Below are 24656 nucleotides of genomic sequence, written 5' to 3' on the forward strand. Positions count from 1 at the left end.
AGTGAGAATGATTTGACAGAAAGCGCACAAACATGTATTTTATTTTCATTTTGTACAATGTTGTGGATATTATTTCCAATGTTGCTTTCAACCTTTTCATTCATTCATTCATGCATCACTTAGCTGCCATTCTTCTTTCTTCTAACCCACTAATCCTTTGCACTGTTTAGCCAAATTTCCTAATCTTTTGTCAGAATTAGAATTTGTTAGCGCCGTGTGCACAGACAGCTCAGAAGTGCTTTATGTCTGCTGATTCCCTTCATGCATTTGTATTGTATGTTGGCTGATTTTAATCCTATTTAACTGTATCATCACACCATTACTGCATTTTCTGGACTAAAAGCCGCAGGTGTCCGCGTTTTAATACAGGATACTGTGTATAAAAAGATGCTGCGTCCTTTTCATTCACGCATATGCAGCCAGGCAGTGTCACAAGATCCATTGGTGTGTTCACACACAGTTTGAAAATGCTAACGTACTTTATGTGAATAACCAGGTCACTACAGTTTAGGGGTGTGCCATCTTGGGCACCCCATGATTCGATTCGATTACGATTCAGGGTGCTACGATTTGATTTTTCAACGATGATCGCGGTATTGACGATGATCACGGTTATCACGATAATCACGATGCATCGTACATTACAGATGAATAAAGTAGCCAAACAAATTATGTCCATTATTTATTTAATATATCCTTATGATTCAACAGGAACAATGGAAACATGCCCATACAACAAAAAGCTGCCCCAAGCTGCTTTTTTGTTTATTTATTAATTTTTTTACAAGAAAGTGCAAGAACATTTATCATTTTAAAGGGAGTACTTATTTCTCTCAACAATACAATAAAATTTACACTGGTGGAATGAATTCCACATTTTCTGGACACGAACAAAGTGTCTTTAGAAATAAGACTTCTTTTAACCATTATACTTTCTTTTCACAGTGTTACTTCCCTTGTGTAACTCTTGGAGTGACAGATGGAAATCGCAACTGCTCTTGATCACTTTTAACTTGTGGCGTTTATTGCCGAGCACATAAAAAAAGTCCGGCAGCCTCCAACATCGCCACACACACACTCATTACAAGTACGCGCACTTTCTTCTCTCCCCTGCCCGCCTACGCGCACACACGCCTGTCGGCTCCCAGGCAGCACTTGCAACAACAGATTTCTGTACTATTTTGCATGTTTGTAGTGTTACTGCTGTACTTAATCATGGTTTTACATGTTCTGCATATGAAATACACTTTAGCTAATTAGCTTAGCGCTCGGCGCTAACTATTAACATCTCAAAAACAACAACAATGAAGGCTAAACAGTACAAGAGGGTTCGTGTACTCACCTCTTATAGATGCACACAGGTCTTAGCAACACATTCAGGACATTTTTCAATTGAAATGCCTATAAACTACTGATGGACATCTGAAGGACAAGGACAACGAACTATCTCTCTTCCCCCCTCGCTCTAAAAAAATAACTTGCGCAGCCTCCCTGTCTCATACACCAATTTATTTTCCAGTCTTTTAAAAAGGAGTAAATCTCTCTCCCAGTAACTGGGAGCAGCCATCATAACGTTGCGCGTGCATCCGTTAACAGTGTCCAGGCGGCAGAGGTGCCTTTAATTTCGTTCCGCTGCGAGCAGCTGTCATAAAGTTACGAGGGAAAAATCATCGTTTTTGAAACTTTACGAATCGTAATCGAATCGTCACGTGTCATATCGTGATGCATGTAATAATTGACTTTTTTGGAACTCCTCTACTACAGTTATGAAGAAAAAAAATTTCCATTACTTTTACTTAATAGCTGGTAGTAGACAGAGCCCTTGTGGAATCCTCCTTGTTCTTGATGCGGTTGTTTTGTGGCAGCGTATGAATGTATACCACCAGTCGATGCATACAGATGTCTGACATCGTCATTTTGGAGCTTAGCTTAGTGTCTAGCTAGGACTTAGCGCCAACATCTTGGCGAGGACTGTACAGTGGTGTGTAATACATGTTTTGGGATAGTTATTTTGAGATTTAGGGTGTATTTAGGGGTGCTTAAAGGGTTAATTCCGACTTACGTCACCACCGTAGTAGCGGAACTCGTTCATAAACCGGGGACTCCCTGAATTCACCCAAAAATCCTTGGGGAAAAAAAACAGCAGAAAATTCTGTCCGTCATTTATGTGAGAATGTATGTTTCAAATTCAGTTCACCTTAGTTTTACCATCCATTTTGTCCTTCCATATAGTTGTCATAAATTCGGATATAGTGGTGGTGGTGAGGTTTAGCCACTTATGTGCCAATACCCATCCTTCAGTTCATTTCATTTCATCCAGAAACCATATCATCTGTTGATTTTGTTCATAACGGTTACCTCTGGCTTACCAACAAGCAAATTAATGTCAAAATTGCTTATTTTATGAACGTAGATTATGGAAAATATAAGGCATGTAGGGCTGCCATAAACGATTACTTTGGTAGCTCACTAAAAACCCAATATTTTGGCGATATGTCGACTCTGTCGTATTATTGCCTGTTATCGAATATGAACATTTTAGTTATTAATGTGCATTGAAAGGAGAGAAGTTGGACTATGAATACTATATAACTGTCTAATTGTTTTCCCAAGCCAAAAGCAGAGGTTTGCAAATATTTTCAATAATTACTAAATATCATTATTCTATTTCATGGAGAACTACAGAAAATATTTACTGCTAAATTATTGGCTGTCATTGATGGCGATGGACATCCAACCTATTTTCTTTTTCAAATGGATTGGACGTCTCTAGACGTCAATGGTGGTCAACGAGTCAAGTGGCTCAGTGAGGACAAATTGGATTATTTTTAGTTCGATAACATCTTTAAACGATTAATCGATTACAATTATGGGAGTATCTTATAAATGATTAGTTATTAAGTAATTGATGAATGGTGGCGGCTGGTGTACACGGTATGTATCTTTTGCTCTTTTAGTAGCCGTGGTATCATTAAAAAGATCCGAAAGGCTTTTTAATTTGAGAATACACCAATGACATGTTGTAGTTCTAACAGATGGAAAACTCATGCTGTCAAATTGATTTGGTTTTGTATGCTTCTGGAAATGATGAATTTATATGGCAAACTGTACAAGAGCGGATCACCAAACATTGCAGTATTTGTTTCATGAAACAGTCATTGAATAATGTTGAACTTTATCAAGAAAATACTTCTTGTTTTTTTTGTCTTTTTTTTTTAGTCTGCAACTAATCCTAATGTTTTAACAGTTTATTTTTGGCCACAGAAAGAGATATTTTGTGACTTTCAATAAAGCAGATCTTTCATGGCTTTATTTTTGTGAGGCTAGTATGCTATCAGTAATTTTATGGAACAAAAAATCATTCAAGAAACAAAAATCATATGTTTACATTAAATGTCTGGATTATTTTATTTTGTTCCGAATTTGTTTCCCCCAATTCATTAACATTTATCAGTTTTTATATGCTAATTTCACATACTTACGGAGCCCCGAATTGGATATCGACAGAAATTAAATAAATTTAAGTAATCTGGTGCACAACGGATATTTTCTAGTGCGCATCATAAACTATCTGGTAATCATTAGCATTATATAGAATTTAAGATAGCGGATTTTTGCTATGCAAGTTAGCCAATTGTTGCATTGTCGCAATTGGCTAGTTTGCATATCAAAGGTCCACTAGCTTAAATGCTATATAATGTTACTGTTTACAACAATTGGCTAGTTTGCACAGCAAAAGTCCGCTAGCTTAAATGCTCTATAATGTTAATGTTAACAACAATTGGCCAACTTGCATAGCAAAAGTCCACTAGCTTAAATGCTCTATAAGGTTAATGTTAACAACAATTGGCAAACTTGCACGGCAAAAGTCTGCTAGCTTAAATGCTATATAATGTTAATGTTTGCAACAATTGGCTAACTTGCATAGCAAAAGTCCACTAGCTTTGATGCTATATAATCCTAATGTTTACAACAATTGGCCAACTTGCCTAGCAAAAGTCCGGTAGCTTAAGTGCTCTTTAATGCTAATGTTAACAACAATTGGCTAAGTTGCATAGCAAAAGCCCGCTAGCTTAAATGCTATATAATGTTAATGTTCACAACAATTGGCTAACTTGCATAGCAAAAGTCCGCTAGCTTAAATGCTATATAATGTTAATGTTCACAACAATTGGCTAACTTGCATAGCAAAAGTCCGCTAGCTTAAATGCTGTATAATATTAATGTTCACAACAATTTGCTAACTTGCATAGCAAAAGTCCGCCAGCTTAAATGCTATTTAATGCTATTGTTTGCAACAATTGGCCAACTTGCATACCAAAAGCCCGCTAGCTTAAATACCATATAATGCTAATGTTTACAACAAATGGCCAACTTGCATAGCAAAAGTCCGCTAGCTTAAATGCTATATAATATCTATATAATGTCCCTTTATGTCCCTCCGTACGTACTCGTGGTTAATGTCGTCCTTCATCTACGGTGCCCTCCATAATGATTGGATTTATAATAATTATGTGTTTTTTAGCTTCTAATGTGTTTTTTTCTAAATAATATGGGACCTTAATGGAAAAAAGAGAAAAATCCAACCTTCAATACAATTTTTTACAAATTACAATTTAAAATGTCCTGGTATTTCAAAGCATTCATGATGCCATGCACCCTAACAATGTTCCCAGGGCCTTTGGAAGCGAAACAGCCCCACAGCATCGCTGACCCACCCTCATACTTCACAGTGGGTATAAGGTGCTATCTACACGCCAACAAGCTGTTTGGGAGGCATGCATGGAGAAAACCTTTCCTCACTCACAATCATAAACGCAAACGTCTGGAGCTCGCCAAGCAGTATTGGGGCTTCAACTGGGACCGTGTGCTTTGGTCAGATGAGACCAAGATTGAGCTTTTTAGCAACAAACACTCTAAGGCTACGTTCATACTACAGGTCTTAATGCACGAATCAGATTTTTTCGTGTTTTTCCGACTCGAGTGAGGCATTAACTTGACGATCTGAACGTGACAAGTCGCATAGAACTGGACCATTTCAAATCCGATCTGGGTCACTTTCGTATGTGGTTCAAATCCGATCTGGGCCACATTTTTCCAGACTGTCGCGGCGGTCTGTACTGTCCACTCTCCCAAATCGGATTTCATGCAGCAGTTACGTCATCAAATAGCGAGAGAGACATTACCGTACCGGTGCAGCTTATACGCGCCTAGCTTGCAGTGAACACGGCTTTTGGGGAAGGGCTGGGCTTGACAACAGTCATAAAAAATGAAAATGGGTTGAGGATAAGCCTGAGAATGCTCAGTTTTCTCTCTGCTCCAAGTGAGCAATATTTCAACATTGCCTACACGGCCGCCGGTATGTGTGTGTGACATGCACGGACAGTGCGTGCATGCTATCGATCCATATAAACTTTGAATATAAGCCTAAACGGGGATTATTTATGTCTGTTATTTTTGTCCTCCTTTTGAAAAGCAAAATATGATATCCCTGGAATGACGGATGACGTGTGTCAATTGTTTTGATGCTTCTGCGCATGCGGGTCTTCTTGCTCAGCGTGTGTCGGACTGCGAATTAGTGCGCATGCGTAATACTTGAACGGTCTCAATGGACAAAGGCAGTCTGAACGGGCACGCCAAAAAAACGGATATGACAAAAAATCGGATTTGTGCATTAAGACCTGTAGTATGAACGTAGCCTAAGTGGGTCTGGCGTGCTACGAAAGATGCGCATGCTGAAAAGCACCTCAGACCCATTTTGAATTATGGGGGTGGGTCAGTGATGCTGTGGGGCTGTTTCGCTTCCAAAGGCCCTGGAAACCTTGTTAGGGTGCATGGCATCATGAATGCTTTGCAATACCAGGACATTTTAAATAAAAATGTGTTGCCTTCTGCCCGAAAGCTGAAGATGGGTCGTCACTGGGTCTTTCAGCAAGACGATGACCCTAAACATATGGCCAAATCTACACAGAAATGGTTCACCAGACACAAAATCAAGCTCCTCCCATGGCCATCTCAGTCCCCAGACTTCAACCCCATTGAAAACCTGTGGGGTGAGCTGAAGAGGAGAGAGAGTACAGAGGAGAGGACCCAGGTCTCTGGATGATTTAGAGAGATTCTGCAAAGAGGAATGGCTGAAGATCGCTCTTTCTGTCTTTTCCCATCTTGTGCGACCCTCGTGAGGAATAAGCGGCATGGAAAATGAATGAATGAATGAATGAAACATTATAGGAGAAGATTAGGTGCTGTTTTGTTGGCAAAAGGGGGTTGTACAAAGTATTAACACCAGGGGTGCTAATAATTGTGATACACATTATTTGATGTCAAATAATTATTTCTTTATTTGGGATTTTTCCCCACTGAATAAATGCACTTGTATTGAAGGTTGGATTTTTCTCTTTTTTTCCATTGAGGTCCCATATTATTTAGGAAAAAAATTATTAGAAGCTAAAAAACACATAATTATTATAAATCCAATAATTATGGAGGGCACTGTATGCCTGGAGGTAATCTCACTGTTTCTAAATCACCATGGCAGCAGACACTATGTGCAATATAGCAAGCTTAGACTGAGATGGATTGCCAAGGCCGTCCAAAAGTGTCCCAGGGTACCTCATAAGATCGTACCCTTAAAAAGACACTCATCGCGACCTGTGGTGCTCAGAGATTTTAAGGAGAGTTTTAAGGAACTGCTTTCCCCAGTGCTAATTCTGCTACTTGCAAATGCGAGCAGGAAATCTGCTCCGTACTTTTTTTTTTTTTTTTTTTTTTTTAATTTGCTCAATGCAGAATACCTTTTGACATGTGGAAATGCAAAGCTAAGTTGTGGTTATTTATATCATCAAGACTAAAGTTTTTGCCTTCAAGTTACGGCCCTTGTGTATCAAAACTTGTTTTTTTGGCATACTTAAAGCAACACTAGGTAACTTTTCAACCTTTATAAAATATTTAAATAACATTTGTGATGATATGTCGACTGACAATTAGTTGAATGACACCTCTGTTATGGCTTGAGGGGGTCTGTATCGCTTATACCGGCAGTAGTAACAGCAGCCCTGCAACACAAAAAAACTACAAATGTGCTGACTGCTTTACGGAATAAGTCACTTCCCCCTTTCTACATTCGTGATATATGGTAAATGGTGTTATACTTGTATAGACGGAAGTCTATGCAAACGCTTTCGTGCGAATTCTGCAAAGATCAGAAGAAGCAGAGCAACAAAAGAGACAAAAAGTTTTGTCTGAGGAGACAAAAAAAAAAAAAAAAAAAAGGCTACCAGGATAAAAGGACACTCAAGAATAAACATTGGCCCAGCTTTCACTCGCTGGCGAGTTTGGGTGAAGCGGGGGGCGGCGGGCCGGTGGGGGGAATCAAATGTCTTTTATTTTCAACATCGTCATATGCTATTGTTTAGCCACAACTGGATTCATTACCTCATCACTATTCATCCTTCACCCAGCCGTTTGAAACTGAAATGTTATTCAATTGAACTGCAGGCGACCGGGAGATCATGATTTTATGACACTGTGCGGGTTTGCGCTGGTCCTCATGGGAAATGCAGTCTTCCTTATAGCAAAACACTACCGCTTTTGTCCACCTGCGTTGTTAAAATTCACCAAAACTGAAAGTTCCCTAGTGTTGCTTTAAGATATTTAGCATCTAATTAGAAGACAAAAACAACTCATCTTTACTAATTTAACTGCTTTTGCAGTACACAGTGTGCTCATGGAAATTTAGTTTGACAGATTTTTAAAATTATTTATACTTTATATTTTTAATTTGACTTGACCTTCCGTCATTCTTTTGTTTCCCCTCATATTTTTTAATGTAGTTATTCTAGAATCTAGTTCAAGCCTCTTTTTGTTTGAACTTCATCCAGTAACTTGGAGTTCCTCTTTACCTTTTTAGCGAAGACGCAGGGGCCGCGGTAGTAGATCTCAAAGCTTAAGTGACTCTTCCTCTCAGTGTATGGATAGACCCCCAGACCAGGAAAAGAAGGTAAGACAGCCTTCAGATCTTACCTCTCCCACTTATGACTGCGACTCCACTGTCGCGTCAATCACGCCCTACCAAGTTGCTTAGCCACTAAAACAGTAGCTCACCAATTGATTGTATTGCTATTTTTTTGTTTGAGATGAGTTTCAATGGGCTGAACTCATAATTCAAGGGCAAGATAGTGTTTTATTTGTTGTTATTTTTTAAATTATGGACTTTAGACTTTGTTTGTGTGGAACGAATTGTTGATGAATGACATTTTGAAATACTTGAATCAGCTTTGAGTTCAGAGGTCAGAAACTTAGCTGCTAGCTAACAGAGTTTTCATATAGTTTTAGTATAACAAAGAAAAACATGTCATCAACTATGGGAAGTTGAGCTACCACTAAGACCTGCTTTAATATTGTGCTCAATTTGACATTGAAATGATTGAATCATTGAACAAATTGCAGACTTATTGTTGCCTGTAAGTTCTGAGTTAGCCAGTAGTGAGCTTGCGAAGCTCTTCAGTTGTGCTTTTCATGTCTCTCAGGTGATGAGACGTTTAGGGAGCGAGCCGGGCTCTTTTTGAACTTGTTTGAATCAAAATTAATTATTGTAAGACATTAAAGATCAGTATTAATTAATTGTTCAGTGTTTTTACCTAACTGTTAACACAACTGTTATTAATGTATCAATAGCCTTAACAGCACAACATAACACATATTGCACTACCTTTTTGAATGATTAAAATATTGAAACCTTAATTTGAGATTTTTATATCATTACACATACATACATCGCCCCAAATATTACCCTGTTAACAGCATGTTGGATGACCCACATATGAGGGTTAGCTTCCAAAAGCGCTTCCACCAGCAGTGACTGATCATTTTTATGGCTCTAGGAAATTTAGCCCTCTACCGTCCTTTTCAGAAAAAAAATACAGTCTCCGTGTTACAACGTAATCGACTTACGCGATTTTGACTTTACGACACCGGAGTCTCGTCCGCCATTTTGTCTTCAGCCTTTTTTTTTTTTTTTTTTAATCTGCATAAACAGTACCTTAATGTACCTCACATTATCGTATTGTTTGCTTTACCTTATTAATTTGACATGTTTTGTCCTCATTATACGTGAAGTTGTTCAGCTTTACAGACATCAAACAAGGTAATTGTGCTTTTTGAAGCTTTTGACTTCCTTCACTTTTGGCAATTTGTAAAGCTGTAACACATATATGTACCCTTATGTTCCAAACGACACGCATTTTAAAAATTAAACACTTGACACAAAAAATTGGTGTTCAACGTCCGTCTTGTCTGATCAATATGTGAATTTAACAAAAGTTCACTAGCTTAAATGCTACCAATGCTAACGTAATTAGAATTCTCATAGCAAATCGCTCACACGTAACTCCGCAACCTGCAGCTGTATACTTAATTACAAATGCATACACAAACATATATTAGCGGAAACAACTTACAGCCATATGTGGGCCAATCCAGAGCGCAGTTGTCCTTTATCTATGTCAAACGAGAGTCCGCTCCTCAGCCATAAGGCGACAGCAAGCCAGACCCAACGCTACCACCAAAGGGCAGTGTGTCCTACAATAGTTTTGGACTCTTTGGATAGTTTTTTGGAAGGGTTAATACTGACTTACATGGAAATTCAGGTTACGTCACCAGCGTAGTAATGGAACTCGTTTGTAACCTGGGGACTACCTATACAGTGGTACCTCTACTTACAAACGTCTCGACATACGGAATTTTCGGGTTACAACACGCCTCAATGGGAAAATATTACCTCTTGTTACGAAAGAACTTTCAAGATACAAAAGGCAAAAATACAGTAGGCTGCTACTCGCAACGCTCAGATATTGCGAAATGTAACATACTCATAGCTGTTTTGCCATTGGCCATTGCCGAGTATATTCCTGGCATCCAACTGGCTAAGAGGGACCTCTACTTTATGTGTATGTGTGTATCCCAGCATCCTCCTCATTTGCCCCTCTGGCCACGAGGTGTTCTGACAGCTTTACGTGAGTCTATTAACTTTAATTTTTTACTGTATTTTTTGTATTTTTACATTATGCACAACTCTCATTTTATGGTTATTGTGCAATAATCTAATTGTAGCATGAATTTGTTACATGCATTTTTATGCTTTATAAAAAAGATTTATGTCTGAATTTGGGGGGCTTGAACCGGATTAGGGCATTTACATGAATAAGCCTCTCTACTTACAGAATGTTCAGGTTATGAAACTACTTCCAGAACCAATTACTGTATTGGCCGGAATATGAGAAGGTGTTTTTTGCATTGAAATAAGACTGAGAAAGTGGGAGTCGTCTTATATTCAGGGTCTAGAAATTACACCCATTCACGACGCTAGATGGCGCCAGACATCATTGAAGCGAATGCTGAACTTGAGGAGTAATGTTCTGTCATAACAGATCTCAGCTACTCTCAAGTTTAACCGGTTTGCATTATATTTTTGCAATGTTTTTCCTTATTTAGATTTGTTTCAAGACTACAGTTAGTTAGACCTCACTCAGTGATTGCAATTTTGTTGTTTTATCACAATAGATTGGTTTATTTACATTTCAAAAACCAGAAGCCATTCATTTACGAATGTGATTGCTTTAGTTTACATATTTAAATGTTCAGATATTAAGATTTGAATGAGGCAAAATAACATGCTTTTTCTCTCAAATATATTGTTATAATCATTTGTTTCAGATGTACTGTAATTATTTTCTGTATAAAAATTAATTTGGTGTTCAAAAAGTCTTTTTTCAAACTTGAGTCTTGAAAAAGAGGGGATCATCTTATAATCACGGCCGTCTTATATTCGGGCCAATACAGTAATTTCGTCAGTAATGGCTCCACTGTAAAAGGACTATGTAGCAACACATGCCCAGCCCCATCAGCAAATTACATTGACACTAGGGCTGCAGCTATTGATTATTTTAGTATTTGATTAATCGATTAACTAGTTAGTTCGCATAATCGGATAAGGAACATGAAAAATTAAAATACCTGAACTGAGCCTCAAATGGTATAAAAATAAATAAATAATAAAAACAATTAAGTATCTATGTACAACAAAAGAGCAATTGGCTAACTTACATAGCAGAAGTCCGCTAGCTTAAATGCTATTAAATGCTAACGTTTTTTGTTTTGTTTTGTTTGTTTAACAATGCTCTTCACAAATGGTTCAGACACATATTCCCACAAAAAATGGATAAATATATCTGTAAACGAAATTACGAATTCATTAAAAACATTAGCTCAAAAACAGCTTACGTTGTTCTTAACAGGGAACAGTTGGATTCAGCCATGTGAAATAAGGCAGACCAGAGGGCAGTGTATCCACCCTAATCAATAAAACTAAATGCAAACACTTTCAAAACAAACTATTACAACACCACTTTAATTAAACGAATATTCGAAGCAATAAAGTTTAATTGGAATATTTTTTTCTAATTGAATACTGGAGTTAATCGATTAATTGTTGCAGCACTAATTGACACTATGAAAAACAAAGCACAACTTGAGTGTCCCTCGAGGAGTCTGTGAATCAAAGTTATATTTATCTGCAAACTTTGATTGGAAACCGATTTGTTCATCAACAAGCTTATTTATGAACGAAGTTTCATTTAGTTCAAGTTGTAAAGTTGCGTGTGCTTGTGTGTAGACATTCCATTAATTCTCCTCACCTCATGTTAGACCCTCAAGTCAAAATACAGCAGGGGCTAAAAGGTCCTTCACATTGGACGCTTAGAAAACGCCTGAAGGAAATGCATACATACGCACACACAAACACACAGAAATCCTGCAGGAAACAGCACAGGGGAATTCCTGCCAGTCTAGGGCAGATTATAACCCCATACCCCTCTCACTTCCTGTTCCTCCATTTCACCCTGTCTTCCCTTACCTCCCCAGGCTTGCCTTCCTTCTGTAGCATACCCTCTCCTCTTTTTCTTCCTGAGGCCTTTGTGCAGAATGTTTACAAATGACCATAGTATAGCTCTTGTTCCTGTCCTATACATTTAGTAGAAACAATTGCTAATAACCTGACTTTTAATTATTCAATTGGTTTCAGAAATGACTCATATGAAAGCTAAGACCCTCCCACATGATGTTGAATGTACAAAAATATATTTGTTTTACTGAAAAAAGATTAGTCATTTAATGAAGACATAAAGGCAAAATTTTGGCATTTACAAAAGTTTTGTCGCCTACGGAAAGTAGTGGGGAAAATCGAACAAAAAATGTACTTCAAATACAAAAGTCTGTTACATAACATTAGCGAATTAAGTAGTGGTGCTGTGAGATCCAAATTTAATATTGTGTATGACTTCCATGGGCTTGAAGGACTGCATCCATGCGGTTCGGCAAGGATTCATACAATTTATTGATGAAGTCATCAGGAACGTCAAAGAAAGCAATCTTGTGTGCCCCCCCAGAGTTCATCAACATTCTTGGGTTTCGTCTTCCATGCTTCCTCTTTCATCATACCCCAGACATGCTCAATGATGTTCATGTCTGGTGACTGGGCTGGCCAGTCCTGGAGGATCTTGATCTTCTTTGCCTTGAGGAACTTTGAAGTATGCGATGGAGCACCATCCTGCTGCAGAATTTGTCCCTTTTTATGGTTAGGAATGTAAGGGGCAGCTAAGATTTGTTGATATTTCAGACTATTTACAGTGCCCTCCATAATTATTGGATTTATAATAATTATGTGATGCTGTGGGGCTGTTTCGCTTCCAAAGGCCCTGGGAACCTTGTAGGGTGCATGGCATCATGAATGCTTTGAAATACCAGGACATTTTAAATCAAAATCTGTTGCCCTCTGCCCAAAAGCTGAAGATGGGTCATCACTGGGTCTTTCAGCAAGACGATGACCCTAAAAATATGGCCAAATCTGCACTGAAATGGTTCACCAGACACAAAATCAAGCTCCTCCCATGGCCATATCAGTCCCCAGACCTCAACCCCATTGAAAACCTGTCTGGTCAGCTGAAGAGGAGAGTACAGAGGAGAGGACCCAGGTCTCTGGATGATTTAGAGAGATTCTGCAAAGAGGAATGGCTGAAGATCCCTCTTTCTATCTTTTCCCATCTTGTGAAACATTATAGAAGGTTAGGTGATGTTTTGTTGGCAAAAGGGGGTTGTGACACACATTATTTGATGTCAAATAATTATTTCTTTGTGGGATTTTTTCCCCACTGAATGAATGCACTTGTATTGAAGGTTGGATTTTTCTCTTTTCTTCCATTAAGGTCCCATATTATTTAGAAAAAAAAATATTAGAAGCTAAAAAAATATATAATTATAATAAATCCAATAATTATGGAGGGCACTGTATGTTGCCTTCCACCCTGCAGATCTCTTGCACACACCCATACCCCAGGTCATATATATATATATTTTTTGTGACTACGAATAAAACATTAAATTTGGGGGTTTTTTGGGCTCGGGCAAGCAAATCAGGTTAATTGATCGGGCTCGGGCCGTGTCGAACTTTAATACCCGCAGGCCGGTCGGGTCGGGCTGGATTTTTTAGGCCCGATCTAACTTCTAGCGTCATGTAATGTTAGCATACCGTACACCTATTCAGCTTTTGTTCTCTATTGTATTTTAAATTGCCTTTCAAGATGATATGTCTGTTCTTGGTGCTGGATTCTATCAAATAAATTTCCCCCCAAAAATGCGATTTATACTCCGGTGCGACTTGTATATGTTTTTTTTAGGGCTGTAAAAATTATCGCGCTAACGGGCTGTAATTCATTTTTTAAATTAATCACGTTAAAATATTTGACGCAATTAACGCACATGCCCCGCTCAGATTAAAATGACAGCAGTGTAATGTCCGCTTATTACTTGTTTTTTTTGGTGTTTGGCACCCTCTGCTGGCGCTTGGGTCCAAATGATATTATGGGTTTCAGCACAATGCGTGAGCATGGTGTAATTATTGACATCAACAATGGGGAGCTACTAGTTTGTTTTGATTGAAAATTTTACAAATTTTAGTAAAACTAACACATTAAGAGGGGTTTTAATATAAAACTTCTATAACTTGTACTAACATTAATCTTTTAAGAACTACAAGTCTTTCTATCCATGGATCGCTTTAACAGAATGTTAATGCCATCTTGTTGATTTATTGTTATAATAAACAAATACAGTACTTATGTACCGTATGTTGAATGTATATATCCATCTTGTGTCGTATCTTTCCATTCCAACAATAATTTACAGAAAAATATGGCATATTTTATAGATGATTTGAATTGCGATTAATTACGATTAATTAATTTTTAAGCTGTAATAAACTCGATTAAAATTTTTAATCGTTTGACAGCCCTAGTTTTTTTCCTTTTCATTGCGCATTTTTTGGCTGGTGCGACGTATAGTCCGAAAAATACGGTAATTGATTTTAATCGATTTAATCGATTAGTCATTGCAGCCTTAGTTGCCATCTTGTGCCCCAGACCTCTGCCGCCGTGCAACAAGTGACTATTTGATTAGCTTATTAATGTTTTGACAAATCCGCAAAACAAAATTGCCTATTTATTTCATTGCCCAAATGTACTCTTGGAGCCCAAAACATCTGTCAGCATACATTTGAGCAACTGTTTAACCTCCTAATAGGTCTTTTGAGCTTTATTCTCCACACACAGACTGAGTGAGTGTCAGTATGTCGTCATTCCTTTCATTGTCTAAGCCGTTGTTGATAAATAGATGTGGACCTTGTCCTCCACTGCACTTATATTTACCTCACACACTTTGAAAGAGCACTCGGACATGTCAAATGAGCTCGCCACTAATGGTGGCCAGTGGAGGAAAAAAGGGTTTGAGGGCAGACTGAAAGACATTGTCTCTGCCATTATAATCAATAGGCCTGATTGATAAGGGTGCAGAAGGTTATATTTTGTGTTCCCACGGCCACTACTTTGGGTTCTTGTGCTTGTGTGATATCCGATCCTAGCCGCTCCATCAAGACAAGTGTTTGGAATGTGAATGGGAAACCAACAAAAAAATGAAGAATCTATCTGGTGTTTAAAAACTTCAGAATTTACATTATTATTTTTAAATTACATCCATGGAAAACATATGATTCACACATGGTTGTTCATGAAACAATATATATGTTATGTGAAAAATATAATGCAGACTTGCTCTGTTGTAAACAGTGTTGTTAATAACGGCGTTACAATATAACGGCGTTACTAACGGCGTTATTTTTTTCAGTAGTGGGTAATCTAATTAATTACTTTTCTCATCTTGGCAACGCCGTTACCGTTACTGAGGACGGAAAGGCATGCGTTACTATGCGTTACTATATTGGTCGAAAAGTCTGAGGGAGACGGACTCACCGAGACGACAGAGCAGAGCAGGAGTGGGGAGGAGGCTAGAAAGTTGTGACGCCGAGCAAACGCGATGCTAGGTAGCTCCAATAATACATGTTGTAGCCGATAGCCTACAAACTACGCCCGCATGTTATGGTAGATATGGTAGACATGGTAGATATCACATGTACTGTATATAGATATAACTAGATGCAAAATGACAGACATGGCACTAAATGCGTTAGTAGACAGCGCCATCTTAAAGCAGTACTTTTTAGGACGGCTCTGTTGTAGAGAACCTTCCTAGCGAACCCAAGTAACTTTTTATCTAAAATACTTCTAAATCGGCAAAATCTTGACTTGAATCTATCTTTAAATGATGAAACAGTTTTAAAACTTTCATATGTCGAAAGTAGAGAGAAGGGAACTAATGCAATAATGGGAGCAATTTTAACAACTTTTAACAGTTGATTCAGGGTAAAGGGTAAATTAGGGTAAAGAATTGGGCTCGGGCCAATTTTACCAAATACCTTCACAAAAAACTTCACATAATGCGGCCAATGTTTTTTATAGAGGAAAAAAAAAAGTAATTATCACCAATTACTTTGCCAAGTAACTAATTACTCTTACATTCAGGTAATTGAGTTACTAACGCAATTACTTTTTGGGAGAAGTAATTTGTAACTATAATTAATTACTTTTTTTTCAGTAAGATTAACAACACTGGTTGTAAATAGATTAAATCTCATTTTACTATTTTAATACTACTAATACTTCTCATCTTGTTGATTTCAATGAATTGTACTTCTTTTATTTCTTTTTAGTCACCTGATTTTGAGTCCGGATCAGATCGCGAAAAAAGTTTTTGTTCGGGGAAAAAAAAAAAATCTACGTGCCTCCTTTATAATGTGAATTATTTTTAAACGAGAATAACATAGACAAATGCTTGTCGGTATTAAATGCTTCACTGAGTGAGTCCACTCAAATCTACTCTCACTCCCACAAAGAGTTGCCGCAGCACACTTATGCAAGTTTAACGATGATTGACACATTTGTGCCTTTGGGCACTTTCACACTAGCATTGTTTGGTGCATTTTAAAGGGGTTCTAATGTGGCGGTTGTGTTTTGCATGGTGTTCCTGAACGGACCCTTTGAGAGGGACAGTGGCCGAGACAGGCGGAGCCTCTTGAGTTGGCTGTTTCGTGAGTCTCGCTCTCCTGGAAGTGGTGACAATTTGTCGAAAAAGTCACGAAAATGAGAGCGATGCCACGCCTCAGTGACTTTGGGTTCGTGGTTTAATTTTCCCATAAGCATTTTTTTTTTATATACTCCAGTTCGCTCGGCTTAGAGTCGGGAGAAAGTGACCCCTTCATTTCTGCCACATTATGTGCGGCTGTGACACTGCACTCTCCCTCCCTTCCCAGGAGGGACGTATTTCCTCTTCTATTTGTCCAATCAATGAGTGCGCCTTTCGTCCACGTGTTGCTACTCGGAAAGTTTGGTTGGCGCAGTGTGAATGCTGAACCTTTTCAACAAGTCATTTGCAAGTGTTGGTGCGAGGTAGCTCTCCAACCGGACCCTGGTCCTGTTGGTCGAATGTGTAAGCGCTCTTTGGTCGTAGAGCCACCAAGCTTCACTGGCAAGATCAAAGCTACAAACCTGTCAGTCATCATTACCTTTAAGTACCAAATGCAAGCTGGACAGTTTGGCCGAAGGAGGAATAGGTAGAATGTTCTAGGTCATGTGCAGATGAATGAGGTATTGCTCGGGTCGTGTTCTAAAACTGTTCGGATTTCTAGCCATCAGCCATTGTGCTGTCGGCGACAATGTGGACCCTAGCACGTGTTCTGTACATCATTTGATCAGACTCGTCAAGTGTTGATATACACGAAAGTGTCGTTTCCATATTATCCACATGTGACGACCGTCAATCCTACCCTTGTGTTTTTTTCCAACACATTGTCAAGGACAGCAAGTTGGTTGATGGCTAGAAATCCGAGCAGTTCCTGAACGCGACACGAGCAGCTATCTATCCAGCTATCCTATCGGTGAAGACAATCGACAACCCCGCTGCCGTGTGATATGATCCGGGGTAGTTTTGTGTGATTTTTCGGTTCAAAAGGTGATAATAAGACTTGGAAACGCCACTCGGTTCGGGTTAGCATGTCAGCTAGCTGTGACGCCTCCTGGTTGGTTTACGCTCTCCGAAGCAGGGGCAGGGAAATGACTGATGAAAGATGATGAAAGACTCCAGTGACATAAAATATCATCGTGACCATACCATTTCTTTAGCAATTGGGGAAAAAAATACTTGGATAAAAAGAATAGCCTGTAAAAATATTGGAGTAGAGGGATTGAAACAATGACATTTTGCGGCTCTCTACGTCGCATTTTCCTCGTTCGGAATAATTCCCCCTCAATGGACTGATTTCAAAATCGTATGAAACCGTGATCCTGCCGATGTCATCCTCCAGCTGGGGACGCTAGACCGCTATAATGAGAGGTGGTGCTAAAGGGCAGATTAAAAGACACGTCATCTGCGCTTTGCCAAATTGTTGTAAATAGGTGAATCGTCTCAAAATATGATTCTAATTCACATAGTAATGCTTTTTTTTAATGCTGTCACAGGCACTTTGAAGACATTGCTAAAGTCCCTGTCTGATAATTCAGAGCTTTTCAAGCCTAACCGCTATAAAGAATAAAAACGGAGAGCGAGTCAGAGCTGTTGAAGATTCCTGCCGGGATATCGGCTTTGTGTTCATCTAAACAGGCTCAGATTTCACACTGAGATATTATTTTACAATCAAATTAGGGCTGTCAAACGATTAAAAATTTTAATCGAGTTAATGACAGCTTAAAAATTAATCGTAATTAATGTAATTCAAACCATCTGTAAAATATGCCATATTTTTCTGTAAATTATTGTTAGAATGGAAAGATAAGACACAAGACTGATATATACATTCAACATATGGTACATAAGTACTGTATTTGTTTATTATAACAATAAATCAACAAGATGGCATTGACATTATTAACATTCTCTTAAAGCGATCTATGGATAGAAAGACTTGTAGTTCTTAAAAGATAAAGGTTAGTACAAGTTATAGAAATTTTATATTAAAACCCCTCATAATGTTTTCGTTTTATTAAAATTTGTAAAATTTTCAATCAAAAAATAAACTAGTAGCTCGCCATTGTTGATGTCAATAATTGCACCATGCTCACTCATGGTACTAACCCATAAAATCAGTTGGACCCAAGCACCAGCAGAGGGCGCCAAACACCAAAAGCAAGTAACAAGCGGGAATTACACTGTACTGTCATTTTAATCTGTTTGGGCGGGGCATGTGCGTTAATTGCGTCAAATATTTTTAACGTGATTAATAAAAAAAATAATTACCGTCCGTTAACTTGATATTTTTGACAGCCCTAGATTAAATGCACTGTACAGAAAGTAATTTTGGAACATTTTTGGTTTGAGGTGATTTTTTTTTTTTAAATGTAAAACATGCCGTGACTCAGAAAAGGTTAATTAACACTGGTGTATTCTATGCGCCTTATGGTGAGGAAAATACATTATTTACAGTTTGTGCCAGTATTAGCTGTTAAATGTAAACAGAAGAAATACCTGACTAGAAGGGTATTTAAATATAATATATTGCCCCATTTGTTGTTGCTTTTTACAGTCACAAAACAGTTCAGTTAGAAATATGCACAGGCTGACATTAGCATTAGCGGAAGGCAATTTGCCGACAGGTTCCAGTGGAGCTGCTATCTCTTATTTTCGGCCGGCGGGGTCTGTTAACTGCCACTCAGTGCGGAAGTCTGGCTAAACTGTCACTAGCTTTCATGTGATCATTTCCCAATGAGACCCCGAGGGGAGGGACGCGGGGGAGGGGTGGTCCGCGCGGTTTTCGAGTTGTCACGACATTGAGCGTCACAAATACGTCTCTCAGGATGGATGCATATTTTCGCGGTCTGTCTTAACTGACAGTATGTGCGTAATACGCATCTGTCTGCCTCCGCGGGTGTGCAAAAAGGTGTGAGGGCGTGTTCGCCCGAGGTGTAAATGCACTAGCACCCAGCCGGTCACCACCTTACGGGTGCGAGAGGAGGGCTGACTGTGTGCAAAATGGAGAGGGTGTAAATTGAGATGTTACGGTCCGAGGAGGAGGCTACGATTGGATGAAACAATGAGATCTTGTGAACTCGGGCACGAGGCACATAGACACACCAATCTAAACTTTAGCAGAATTCCTGTTGCTCCCAATGCTTTATTTTCCCCTCATCTCTCCTCCATCACTCTTTGTGTTTGTGACGCTTTCATCTTAGAGTGATCCTTTGAAATCTAATGCTTTTTTCCTACGCGCGTGCACTCACACACACACACGGTCCTGTTCCTATGATTTAGACGCTCCTTTAAAAATAATCATTCCCAGAATGGTTACATGTTTTCAAGATGTCTACCGATATTTTTTTTTTAGTTTAGCCTTGCTTATGTGTTATTTCCTCTTTTTTCTTTTCTGTTTTTTCCCCCCGTTTTTTTTTTTTTTTTTTTTTTTACTTTTAACACTCAGAAACACAAAGAACGGGACAGACACAAACCCAAACATAAGAAGACCTCCATGGACATGTCCCCCTCCCTTGTTCTTCCAAACATCATGATCCCAGAGAAGGTGAGGGGCAGCCTTCTCTTATCTTAAGTGAACTGCTCTCAGAATTGTTTTGAGCCAAATTTTCTCTTGCTTTGGTCGTCGGTGGGTTCACTTCCCCTCGAAAGAGACATGTTTTCTTTGTAGTTAGTCAGGATTATACAAAAAAAGAAAAAAACAACAACAATAAGAAATTTGAAAATACATATCCTAGTGAATATTGCATGGTTTTAACAACACAACTACAGCACTTGCAGGAGGTTAATACCTTGTTTGGCGTTTACTTAGTTTCTGGTGTGTCATGTTTCCTATGCTCCCTCTCCTTTAACAATCTTTGTTCTTCATTCATGTTGCCTTTCCTCCTTCCACTTCCAGACCTTCAATAGCAGCAGTTCTGTAGGAGGCGTTATCCCAGCATCCTCGCAGAAGAGACTGGACGACGGTAGTGCCCGTTTTACCAATGCCAACTTTCAGGAAGTGTCGTCCACCCACTCTATCGGAAGTTCCAAGGATTGCCTTGCCGCTGATGCCGGCAAAGTCACGTCTGACATGAAGAGCAAGAAGAACTCTGGTGGAAGTCACGGGATAGGACAGAGGGGCGGCCGGAAGTCTCTCACCTCCTCAGGGAAAGCTCTACCCTCAACTGCGGTCACCATGACAACCTCTTCCACGGCTGCCTCAGCAGGGCCTTTCCACCAAGGTAAATTGATAGATGCAAGTGTTCCTGAATGTTATTTTAAACACTAATATTGCAACTTTCATCAGACGCAAATTTATACAAAAATGTCAATTTTTTTGTGCTACATTTGTGCTGTAAAAAGTTTTGTTTGTGCTGCTATAGTTTTTGAGATATTTACAATTCAACCAGCGCCCTATTTCTATTAACCGTTTAAGGTCCAGGTCTATTTTCTGCGATTTTGCATGTATTAGATGTTGCCTTTATATTTCACTGAAAAAAATGTTTACATTTACCTGTTTGGGTCCCTTTTTAGGACACTACAGTCATCCCTCGTTTTTTGCAGTTAATGGGGACCAGAACCCGCCTCAATAAGTGAAAAAGTAGCCCCCCCCCAAAACAAAACATTTTTGTGTGTTCAATGTATTTATTCAGTTTTAGCATTGGAAACATGTATATAAGCGTGTTTTTTTCCTACTTTTTCCCAAAGTATATTATTATTATATATTAAAAAATCCTTTTATCTACCGTAATTTTTGGACTATTAGCAGCTACTTTTTTTAGTGATGCATGATAATACATTTTTCAACCGATATCGATAACCGATAATTTCCTGCCCCTTCCACCCGATAACCAATAATTTCACGCCGATAATTCTATTCAAATATATATGTAAAATTTTAAAGTATACAAAGATCAAATGTTACTGTGCAAAAATGTAATTTAGTGCTATTTTTTTCCACATCAAATGTGAACAAGTAGTAAATTCCAACACCTAAACAATGGCAATGACATTGTGTAATGGTAAGCTTTTGGCAACAGTTACTTAGAGAGTAAACAACCAAGTTGCACAAAAATGCCTTTAAAAGTAAGCCATTCCTAAGATATATCACATTACTACACTGCAAAAGTACCTCCTTAAAACTAGCAGAATTGGAGAAAACTGTTGATTACACACATTTGGAGGCTAAATCAAGTCTATAATTATCGGATTGCATTATCGGTTGAATTTCGTTTTATCTGCATTATCTGTGTGACATCATAATTGCCATTATCGGCCGATAAGTATCAGTGACCGATATTATCGTGCATCTCTAAGTTTTTTCCTTCATTTTGAATCCTGCACCTGATTGTCCAGTGTGGCATATTTGTTGATTTATTTAGGTTAATAGGTAACACTTTATTTGGCAGCGGCTTCATAAGACTGTCATATGACCATCATAATTATGATATGACACTATCATGGGCATTACTGAATGCTTATGACAGATGTCATTAAGTGTCATCCAGTAAATTATGTCACTAACTCCATTTATGTCCAGCTTGGATTTTTACATCCATTCAAAAGTAAGATAATTTTCCGGATGACACTAAATGACATCTCTTATAAGCATTCATTAATGATCATGACAGTGTCATTTCATAATCATCATTGTCTTATGTCGCCACTGTCAAATTAAGCGTTACCAAATACCATAACTAGCAATTAATGAAACAACTGAAACAGTAACTGAAGAAATAATTAGTAAAGAAAATGAATTTTGATTTATATTTACATCTGTAGCACTGCAATGCATGCTAGGAGGCATGTTGGACAACAACAGTGTTGACAGCAGGTGGCAACTGAGGTTGACTGTTTCCCGCAACGGAGCAGTGATGGCCAAATTAAGCTTCTTGAAGCTTTGCAGACAATTGGTTCAAAGCTTCATGGTGGTTTATTTGGTCTTACAGTAGTATGATGACGCTGTCAAATAAAGTGTTACTGGTTAATATCTTTTGGTGTAAATATCCCATAATACAGTGAGGACAGCTGTGGCTTATAGTCAGGGGTGCACATAACCCGGAAAATGATGACGTGGAAGCCTCGCCGGTGGCCGGCGAGGCTTCCACGGCTGAATCTCGTGAGTGCTTCGGAAGTGATCCAACGTTTGGCGCACATTGCAAAAACAGGACAGACTACGGTATAAATTGGTTGCAAAACGCAATGGCGATCGCCTGTTATCTCACATTTTGTGGATTTCGGGCTCCTGTACTTGTTACATCTGTGCGCAACAGTGCAACCAGTGCAATCTTTTTTCGAGCCTTGTCCTTTGCTTGCGATGGAACCTGCGCGAAAAGAGCGATCCTCCCCTGTATGGGAACATTTTGATTTGATTGCTTTCAATAAGGTAAGGGAGAAAAACTACTTTAATATAATTGTGAGTGTGTGTGTGTACCTATCTGAACCAAACATCAACAGAATGAACAATCCATTAGTGTACTGGGAGGCACAAAAGAATACCTACCCAAATTTATATAAACTGGCACTCACATTTCTCTGCACCCCAGCTTCATCTGTGCCTTGTGAAAGAATATTTTCTAAAGCTGGTGAAATATTTTCCAAAAAAAAAGAAACTGTTTAAAGCCAGCCACTGTGGGAAAGCTATTATTTCTAAATAAAAATGAATAACAAATTACCCTTAGCACTTGTTGTATTTTGTTCACATACTAAATTACTAACACAAGCGCATTCAAATCTTTGTCTTAAGCAAATAGCCATTGAATTCTTAACAATGTTGACCTCTTGGGCTTCTAGACCACTTGATGGCGCCATAGGGTAAATGAAGCACCATGAAGCTTTGCTACATGTGCAAACCAATTGGCTGCAAAGCTTCATTGCTTCATGAGGCTTCATTTGGCCATCACTAAATTACTTCCGTGTTCCCCCACCCCCGTCAAAAGACAGACAGACGACAGAGACGTCACCGGAGCTACTGAAAAAAGGACTTTTGCTGAAAAGTGGCTACAGGAGGTACCATGGCTAGAAGCAAATGATGCTCGCACGGAAATGCGGTACAAAATGTGCCGTGAGAATCCCAATGTCGCCGATAAGAGCAGCGCATTTTATGTAGGGTCAAAGAATTTCAGCCATCCAAACTTTGAAAAGCACGAAAAAAACAGAGAGCATGTGGCAATTAAGCAAACTATCGATGTCAAACAGGACCCCACTCGCCCGATGGACAAGTGGCGGAATAAAGGTAATGAACAGCGACATGCACTGACAAACGTGTTTTTGCTCGCATTTTACAAAGCTAAACATGCACATTCAATGAGGTCTTATGAGGAGGATATCTCACTTTTAAAAAGGCTTGGAGTTAATGTGGGAGCCGCATAATGCCCTTTATTTTGAATTGGTGCTTCTTATTTCTTTACATTTCACTTCAAAGTAATGGCAATTTTGTTGTGCCAGTTGATGTCAATCAAGCATTAATTGTTAATCTAATTAATTAAAGTTAATTGGCTCTAAGTAAAGCTTGTCATAAATTTATCGCATCAGGCGGGTCGGCTCTCAAGCTCAATGAGGACCAAGTCACATCTCCAGGTCCTCCTCTGAGAACCTGGGCAAAAAAATTATGTGCACCCCTGCTTATAGTCCAATGTGGCTTATTTATGAACAAATGCCGTTTTAATGACACATTTGGTGGGTAGCAGCTTTTAGTCAGGTGCCTTATAGAGTGAAAATTACGGTAGATATTGAGATATTAGAGTGATGACGTCACTCACAGCCTTTCCGTATCCTAGACGTAGAGTACCAACTCACTCAGTAAAAGAGGGGTGTACCAACAACTAGCACAATGCTTATATGTGTGACAGGATTTTGACCAGACACCAGACTTTTTTTTTTTTTTTTTTTTTTGCATGGCCTTGATAACAATGTTTGTCTCTGGTCTGTGGCGCCTGTAATCTAGGTACTTGTCTGAGAAAAGACACACACAGACATGTGGGGAGGTCAGAGCCTGAAGGAGTCTGTGCTTACACTAAGCGCTTGTGTTTTCTATAATCAGAACCTTGAGCTCTCATCAGGTGTGTGTTTTGTCGATCGCTGGAGTAGTAAAGGGTATTCATCTGCCTGTGTGCTTCCTCTCTGGGAGGACTACATGATGAGGGAGGGCTTACTTAAGAGCAGATGGAGATGGATAAAACAATCGAATGATTATTTTAGTTATCTTGTTTCTA

General features: G+C 38.8%; 1 protein-coding gene across 4 annotated transcripts in view; it reads left to right on the forward strand.

Annotated features, from left to right (window-relative positions):
- Window positions 1–24656, forward strand: part of mllt10 (MLLT10 histone lysine methyltransferase DOT1L cofactor) — an 87551-nt gene that overhangs the window by 17572 nt on the left and 45323 nt on the right. For 2 of the 4 annotated variants that reach the window (XM_057824238.1, XM_057824242.1), the window contains exons 7-8: window positions 19910–20008; window positions 20360–20684. In XM_057824238.1, coding sequence (XP_057680221.1) covers window positions 19910–20008; window positions 20360–20684 — 424 coding nt within the window. Of the gene's footprint in view, window positions 1–7909; window positions 8000–19909; window positions 20009–20359; window positions 20685–24656 lie in introns of all 4 variants that reach the window. The other 2 variants (XM_057824239.1, XM_057824241.1) reach the window with 2 other exon arrangements.

Source organism: Corythoichthys intestinalis, chromosome 20 (genome assembly GCF_030265065.1).
Source record: "Corythoichthys intestinalis isolate RoL2023-P3 chromosome 20, ASM3026506v1, whole genome shotgun sequence".
NCBI classification, from domain to species: domain Eukaryota; kingdom Metazoa; phylum Chordata; class Actinopteri; order Syngnathiformes; family Syngnathidae; genus Corythoichthys; species Corythoichthys intestinalis.